The sequence below is a fragment of the Eptatretus burgeri genome, chromosome 9 (assembly GCF_056783735.1).
Source record: "Eptatretus burgeri isolate ZD-2024b chromosome 9, Ebu_testis_v1, whole genome shotgun sequence".
NCBI classification, from domain to species: Eukaryota; Metazoa; Chordata; class Myxini; order Myxiniformes; family Myxinidae; genus Eptatretus; species Eptatretus burgeri.
In genome coordinates, this window is record NC_140969.1 from 103,597,500 (window position 1) to 103,606,098 (window position 8,599).

The 8,599-nt window shown below is 42.0% G+C and overlaps 1 protein-coding gene across 2 annotated transcripts in view; it reads left to right on the forward strand.

Annotated features, from left to right (window-relative positions):
• LOC147020803 (3'-5' RNA helicase YTHDC2-like) overlaps positions 1–4,175 on the forward strand; it is a 97,142-nt gene extending 92,967 nt beyond the window's left edge. For both annotated transcript variants that reach the window (XM_085896430.1, XM_085896431.1), the window contains exon 30: positions 3,829–4,175. In XM_085896430.1, the coding sequence (XP_085752556.1) occupies positions 3,829–3,866 (38 nt within the window). In that variant the 3' untranslated portion in view covers positions 3,867–4,175. The remainder of the gene's footprint in view (positions 1–3,828) is intronic.
• The last annotated feature ends 4,424 nt before the right edge of the window (positions 4,176–8,599 follow it).

Genomic DNA, 8,599 nt, shown 5'->3' on the forward strand with positions numbered 1-8,599 from the left:
AGTTCTGTCGGAGTTGTCATTGGGCTCTTCCTCACCTCCCTGACTAAAGTCCTTCTTGCCCAGTTGCTCAGTTTGGTCGGATGGCCAGCTCAAGGAAGAGTCTGTGTCGTTCCATATTTTTTCCATTTCCCATTAATGGAGCTCACTGTACTCTTGGGAACTTTCAACATTCTAGAAATTGTTTTATACTCTTCACCAGATTTATGCCTCCTCACAATTTTATCTCTGAGTTATACGGACAGTTCCTTGGACTTCATGGTGGAGTTTCTGCTCTGACATGCACTGTCAACTGTGGGACCTTATACGGAAAGGTGTGTTTCTTTGTAAATCATGTCCAACCAATTGAATTGGTGACAGGTGGATTCCAATCAAGTTGAAGACGTCTCAAGGATGATCAAAGGAAATTGGATGCACCTGAGCTCAATTTGGAGTGTCATAGCAAAGGGGTTGAATACTTATTGATTCAAAGACAGTTCAGCTTTTCATTTTTAATTAATTTGTAAAAAATTATATTTAAAAAATTCTAGTTTGACATTATGGGGTATGATGTAGAGATCAGTGACAATTATATATATATTTTAATCCATTTTAAATTCTGGCTCTAACACAACAAAATGTGACAAAAGTAAAGGGGGAGCTCATACTCTCTGAGGGCTCTGTATGGAGGCCAGTTTGAGGATTACATCAGATCGTGAAAGAGATCTTGGCTGATTGGAAGGCCAACGAGCTCCTATGACCACTTCTCACCACTTCTGTGAGAAGTGGTCACGGAAGCTCATACTGTGGCCTCCCACTCCCCGTCTCACTCTTGTTACTTGCGAAAGTCGAAGATTTTTCAAGTATATTGGTTGGTCTTGTGCATTTTTCTGTTTGTCTGTCTGTCTGTTTGTTTATTTGTCTGTTTGTGTGTATGTTTATCACCCATAGGTCACAATTTGAAACCTATCTTCACGAAACTTCACCACATGGAACAGTTCATCATAAGCAAGAAGCCTATTGTTTGTGAGGTCAAAAGGTCAACATAGGCCAAAGGTCAACAACTTTGTCAAATTTATAAAATCCTCAATTTTCATCTGACTAGACATTTGAACAGGATTTGCATATCAGGTCACTGAATTCAACCACCAATTCTTTTGAGGTCAACATAGGCCAAAGGTCAACATAGGCCGAACTTCTAAAATCCTCAATTTTCATTCCATTGATGTGAAATTTGAAGAGGAGTTGCATATTTGGTCATTGAATTCAACCACCAATTATTTTTGAGGTCAAATTTGTTTTATGGACTTTGCGAGTGTCGTGCTCTGCACGACGTCGTCTTCTTGTTTTTGTCTTTGTTTGTTTTATTTTGCTCATTCCCTTGCTTGTTGTATGCAGTTGTGACCCCCACTGTCCCTCTATCAGTTCATACCCTCCACCAATCACCTTGCCCCTCCATCACCTCTCGCAGACGAATAAGAAAAGGGGGTACTGTAGTTAACCTGATCATTTAAAATTTAAAGCAAGTTGTCATTACCCTGTGTGTGTGAAGTGGAAAGTGGGGTAAAGCGGTTCCTTCATTTTGTCTGTCTGTTTATAGACGTCGATCTATGATGGAAGAACTACTAGATTTTAATTAAATGGTATATTTTGAACACGAATCTGAAAACGAACCTGTAGTTTAACAGTAATTGGGCTCTGAATTTGGTACATTATTGAAATCTCATCCTGATTGAGCATGCACAGAGCGGAGTAAGATTTTTTTTTTTTAATTTTGCTCTCTCTGCCTGTCTGGCAGTCAACCAAAATTGAAAATCATTCCAAACAGGAAACTTAGTAAGGGGATCATAAAGGACACAAACAACTGGCACAAAAAAACGAATATCACATGTTAGATAGGGTGATGTAAAAGATGGCGGTATAAACTTTCGAAAAACAATTATTTTTTTCTACAACCTTTGTAATCCTTATTTTATGTGAATTGAATTATATACTCGTACTTGAAGAATGTGGAACACAAATCACCTTCTTGACGCTTTCAAAACCCTCCAGTTGAACAGTACAGTATTTTCACATAAATCACCTGTATGCGGGTTTATCATGCCTGAAATTTTCCTTGAGCAGTTGTTTTCCTCGGGTGCAGGGAATACCAGGGATCTGGTCATTTGTGTGAAAATACGGTATAGCGTTTGACTGTATTTGGCTGCAGTGCCCCCAACCCATCCTGCATCCTTCAATAAGCCTCTTCATCCGAATAGTAAACTCAGTAACCATTAAACATATGCTAAAGCATTTTGTCAATATTGTGACTTTGTTCATCTATTTACATAATATTTTGCTAATGTACGTTCAAAAACTTTTTTCTTTTTTTCTATACAGAGTCGAGGCTCGTGGGTGAGCGAGAACACAGAATGGACCAACACATAACAGAACAAAAAGATCAGTGGAAAGGGGAGGGGGGGAGGGGAACACACTGACAGGAGGGTAGAGAGACAAAATAGAGGAAGACTTGGAAGAATGAGAGAAAGGGAAGAGAATACAGGGGGTGAACAACCTGGATAAAACCACAAACTCTCAATCACAGAAGAGGAAGAGAAAACTGAGAGAAGCAGAGATGGAGCACAATAATTTAAAATCTTTTTAAAACCAGAATTACATATTATAAACTAGAAGGGCACTCTGTAGAGCGCATACCTCCGCCATGTATTGCCTGATCCACGAGAACATATCGGCCCCAATGCATTTTTGAAATATCATGCAATACAGTACTATATCGTTTTTGGCCCGAATTCTCAATGGTGAAGAATCACTTTAGAAATTAAATAATTCTCGTATCCAGATCCGGATCTGGATCTTCACTAAAATCGAATCAATTCGTCCTTGCCACACACCCAACATGTGCACCAAGTTTAATCCGAATCCGCCCACAACTTTTTGAGATATCGTGCTATATATCGTTTTTGGCCCCATCTCTCAATGGTGAAGAATCACTTTAAAATAATTCTTGGATCCAGATCATCACCAAAATCTAATCGGTTAGTTCTTGTCACACGCCCAACCTGTCCACAAAATTTCATCCGGATCCGTGCACAACTTTTTGAGATATCCTGTACACAAAGAAACAAACAGACAAAAAGGGGTGAAAACATAACCTCCTTCACCTGTGGTGGTGGAGGTAATAAACATACTATGCCAGATCACCCACACATGAGTATAGCCCACACTTGGAATTTTTGGAACTTGTGTTTTTTTTACGTATAACCCACGGGTTAATTTGGGTGACAATATGGTACTTGGACAAAACATTCTGGTATTCTACGCCATCTCGACCAAACAAATGTGCCGCTCCCACTCTCTGCGTTGGGGAATACCGAGATTCAGACAAAATGGCTTCAAGTAGGAAACGTAGATCGTGCTTGGAAATGCGAAGCAAGAGTTCACTACAAGACCCTTTCCATGTCCTTCTTCTCAAGATCGTGCAGGGTAAGGTGTTCGATGAACCCTCCAGTTCATCTTGTGATGAGTTCCCCTTCCACGCATCTTGCCACACACCCTCTCTGGTGATTTGCTCCACGTCGTACCTCTTCTGTGCAGTGTATCTTACATCGCCAGTCGTTATAAACACCTTTACATGAACCGTTCATTCACTTGCCCGCAGTTAGATCGTACAGATATCACGGAAACCAACGTTTGTCGACAAGGCCGCATGCAGATGTAGTTGTGGTGCACATGTTTAAACGTTGATGCGACAACCTGACGATACAAACATGGTTGGTGACACTCAAGGATGGACGTTTTTCATGTCGTAGTATTATTATTTGAGTAATTTTGACAAATGCCTTTATTTTGCAGGAAATATTGGATTGAATGACAATGCCAGGAGTCTTTGAAGGAATGCTCCCGCTGCTGTTTGCTGCTGTTTTTCATCTGAACGCGTGGGTAGGGATTTGGGGGGAGCTCTCCTTTGATTGAAGAGCGAGTTCCACAGTTGTTGTTGTTATTTTTTTTCTGTTGAAGAGTGTGTTCCGTAACGATGTTTGTTTAAACGACTGTTCTACGTTGGTTACTCTGGAATAGAGCGTGCCATGACATTTTTCTCTGTTGAAGAGTGTGTGCCACATTCTCTGTGTCCTCTGCATTCTTTGCCCGATGAAGAGTGCGTGCCATGGTCTTTCTTTCAATAAAGAGTGTACACCACATTCTCTGATGTAAGGCATTTGCAAACTATCTGCTGTATTGAAAAAGATTATGTAAACGACACGTGATAGAATCACATCTCATGTGCGGAAATGAACTGCTCCATTGTCGTAATGTGTCGAGATATGTTCTGATTCTGATGTACAATACTCTGTGACAGAGCGTCGGTGCTACCGAAGCAGTTTCTTGGCAAGGTTTGTACTGGGTGATTTGCCATTGTCTCTGTTCTGTTCTTGCGTATGGCAACTTGGCGACCGGGTAGCTATCGTCTCTTAGAAGTGTGGCTGTATCGCTGATGCTGTGCCCCTCTACCAGTACACTGGAACTCATTTCGCTGACCGAGGAAGGATAACAGGATGTGAGTCGATCCCACCTGGTGTTAATTCAGCAGCCAACGGGGCTCACACTCAAGACCCGGAGATCCAAAGCCAGCAACCCCAACCACGAAGCCAATGCCAGGCTTTGCCATTTCTTTACCAACAGTCGTTAAAGCAGGAATTTGTTCATGGTGCGATGGTAACTCGCCTACTCTTCGCGAAGGACATCATGAGATATTTAACCTCTACCTGGCAGACGGGAGAACCTAGTTTAATGTCCACCTGAGGTTCGGCACATACAGTACAGTGATGTAACATGATAGTTTGTAGCTGGGTCGGGATTCAAACCCTTGCAAGATGGCTCAGAACTGAGAGGGGATCATTTAAAAACAAGAATGACTGCATTGTCGGTCACAACCTGTGACGTAAAAAAAAAAAAAAAAAAAAAAAAATATATATATATATATATATATATATATATATATATATATATATATATATATATATATATATATATATATATATATATATATATATCCGGGCGTAGTGGCGTGCGCCTGGAATCCGGCTACTCGGAGGCTTGGGTTGGAGGATCGCTTGAGGACGGGTGCTCTGCACTGGGCCGCGCTATGAGAGGGTGTAGGGCAGCCCGGAATCATGGCGAAACCCAATCCATATCCCTGTGTCGTAAGAGGCGACCAGGGTTGCGTCAGGAAGGGCATCCGGCATAAAACCTGTGCCAAATCAGTATGCGCATCATAACGGATGATCCGCTGTGGCGACCCCTAACGGGGAGCAGCCGAAAGACGAACAACAACAACATATATATATATATATATATATATATATATATATATATATATATATATATATATATATATATATATATATATATATATATATATATATATATATATATATATATATATATTCGCCTCCTCTGTCCAATCAACTCACTCATCCTTGCTGTTCAACGGATACGTTTACATTCTCTAATCTGTCTCATAAAGCAGTTTGTTGCGTTCTTTGCTGGTCCAACAGTTCAGCAAATTCGTAATGACGAATGGGCCAAAGTGGCAAACTTGCCCAGCCGATCCTTAGTTAATAAAAGGCCTGTGCACACCTGTAGTGTGAAATGATGGCGTTGACCGAGTGTGTGCTGTGCGAAGCCCGATACCGCCATGTGCCGAGGTTGTGAAGCTGATGGCAGGGGGTTCTCCCCGCAAAAGAGATCAGATTTGACGGCGGAATGTGAATTATGTTATTACTCATGAATGGTGTTACTTTGGAAAAGATGGTGCTTGTGTTTCCAAATGAAAATGTCACACACATCATGTGGGGATATGAGGAAGTCAGGGTGTATGTTCATGAGGGCCAGAGATGCCATCCGACTTTCTCCCATGGAATGTCTTACGTAGGTTTTCAGGCACCGCAGGTAAGAAAATGAGAGTTCTGCCTCACAGGAGCCGACACTACAGAGAGAGTACATCCAATATGGAGGAGAACTTTGATCAATGGAAATACAACACGAAAACAATCCTTCCGGCCTACCCTCTTGTGCCTCATCTGCATATACTGTATTTTACAAGCCAATCCACACACGTCATACCTAGTTGCTCTACGATGATTGGCACGTGCAAAAGACAAACATTCCTGGATATACTTCAGCAGAAAGGGCCCAAAACATCCAATATCCACAGGTTGTAAGATATGGGAACAGTGCGGAGGAAGAACGAACAGCACAACATTGTTTTCCTTGGCCCAGTTGATCAGGTCAATCGCTACGTGGCTTCTGTGACCATCATACAGGACAAGTATTGTGTCTGAAGCATCCCAACATTGTACATATTTCATGAAATGGTCCTGCATACAAGTTTCGAAAAACCTGGGAATTTGACCATCTCATCTGTGTCAGGATTCCATCAACACCAACAGTCTTCCCATGCATCAAGTCTGGCACCATTCACTGTCCAGAAAAACAAAGAAAGGTGGTATCTGATTATTCCCTGTGCATTAACCACTCCACTAATGGTAACAATCTTGTTTCTTTCAGCCATAACAGCTTGGGATTGATATCCTCTACCTGCAACAACATTAGGTGGCTTGTACTCTGTATTAATGCCCTTCTCATCTGCATCTATATGTGTGTGTGTGTCAGTGTGTCATTGTCTCCTCCATAACTCCAAAACCATGAAACCGAGCAGCCTGAAACTTTGCATGTATACAATAAAAACTCCAAGGAAGTGCATGACTGAAAATTGGGTGTTTGGGTTAATTAAAACACCTCTTTTGAAGACAATTGTCGGCCTTATTTAATTATATCCTTCATCAGGAGATCTTTGGCCACCTCACGCTCTGTGGTCTTAAGGCATTTCTTGGGTAACTTCGCTGGGGTCGAAAGCCGCCATGTGTTTTTGGCCTGCTCAAACATGTCTCGACTGGACTTGGAACAGGCTGCAACGATTTCTTAACGATAACATTCACATTCTCTTTCTCTCTTTCACTCACTCACACACACACACACACACACACACACACACACAACCCCCACACCCTTAATTCCCCAGTCAGCAAAGCGATGGGTTGTATTTGCTAGTTATAAATGAGCTGTGATTAGTTCTTTCAATTGTATTTGGTCCAGTTCTTTGTAGTACTTTGTTCCTGATTCTTCTGATGCACAACATGCTCTAACAGTTCAGATAAACTTGATGGTTTTACCATGCACAGTTCAGATAAACTTGATGGTTTTACCATGCACAGCTCAGATAAACTTGATGGTTTTACCATGCACAGTTCAGATAAACTTGATGGTTTTACCATGCACAGTTCAGATAAACTTGATGGTTTTACCATGCACAGCTCAGATAAACTTGATGGTTTTACCACACACAGCTCTGATAAACTTGATGGTTTTACCACACACAGCTCTGATAAACTTGATGGTTTTACCATGCACAGCTCAGATAAACTTGATGGTTTTACCATGTTTCGCTCAGGCCACATGTCCACGACGCTGAAGAACCACTGCATGGCACTTGTCATCTTTCTGGCGCTTATCAAGGTGAACAGCGTAATCTGTAGCCACGGTGAATACCTCAGTCCTTGTGTCACCATACCCTACTTCAGCAAGATCTTTAACATGTGCTACCAGCTTGGACTCTTCTCGCTGTGACAGAATATGTTCAGCATCACATCTGGTACAATCAACAGAAACTCTGCAATCAACTCAAAGGGTAGTCAGTGGTACTGTCTGGAATCTCGATGCTCCAGAAACAGAAATACCATCTTCATTTACTATCTGGTGGACTCTTGTTAGCACAGGTGAGTATGAGCGTCTTTGTGCCATTTTGAGAATGGGGTAAACTGAAAATACAAATAAAGGTTACACAAAATTCAGGTTTATATATTTGGCATGTTTGGGTTCGCATCGATTTAAAAGTTTGAGTCGTGTCCCTTTGTTATGCTAATTTTAGGAAGGGATACTCACTCGCTACACAAAGGAAGCATCCTTTGGGTCTCTCACCGCAGGCAGGTTGGTGGCCTTTCTGTCTTCTACCATCTCCTCTCCGGCCTCCCCCCCTCCCCTTGCTCTATCTGAGATATATCCCCCCCCCCATTTCCGCAGTGGGCTCAAGGTCCACCAGCAACCCCCTTGTGGTAAACTACTAAAATCACGAATCACTGCTCACCTTCACTCTTTCCTTCCTGAAAGTCCCTGTGGTGTCCATCTTGTTTACCCCGTGTACCCCGCCCCATCCCTCTCCCTTACACATATCTCCTCATGTCTCTGTTCCCCACTGTTTTGTCCACCCCTCTCGTCTCCTGCTCTCCTTGTATGTTGTGTGTGTTAGCTCTCATATGAGCCTCGACATTGTATACAAAAAAACAAAAATGTCAGATGGCATTTTGAAGTGTTATGAGCAAGAAAAATCGGCAATATTGAAAAAAAAAGATTGTATTTAGATTATTTTCTTGTAAATACAAGCCGTGGCTTCGCTGATGGGGATGTGAAGGGGAGGAGTGGGTGGAGAAAGTGGGGTGTGGGAGGAGAGTGCTGCATTTTATTCAGAGGGGGGAGAGAGTGGGGGGGGGGAAGGAGTTTAAAAAAA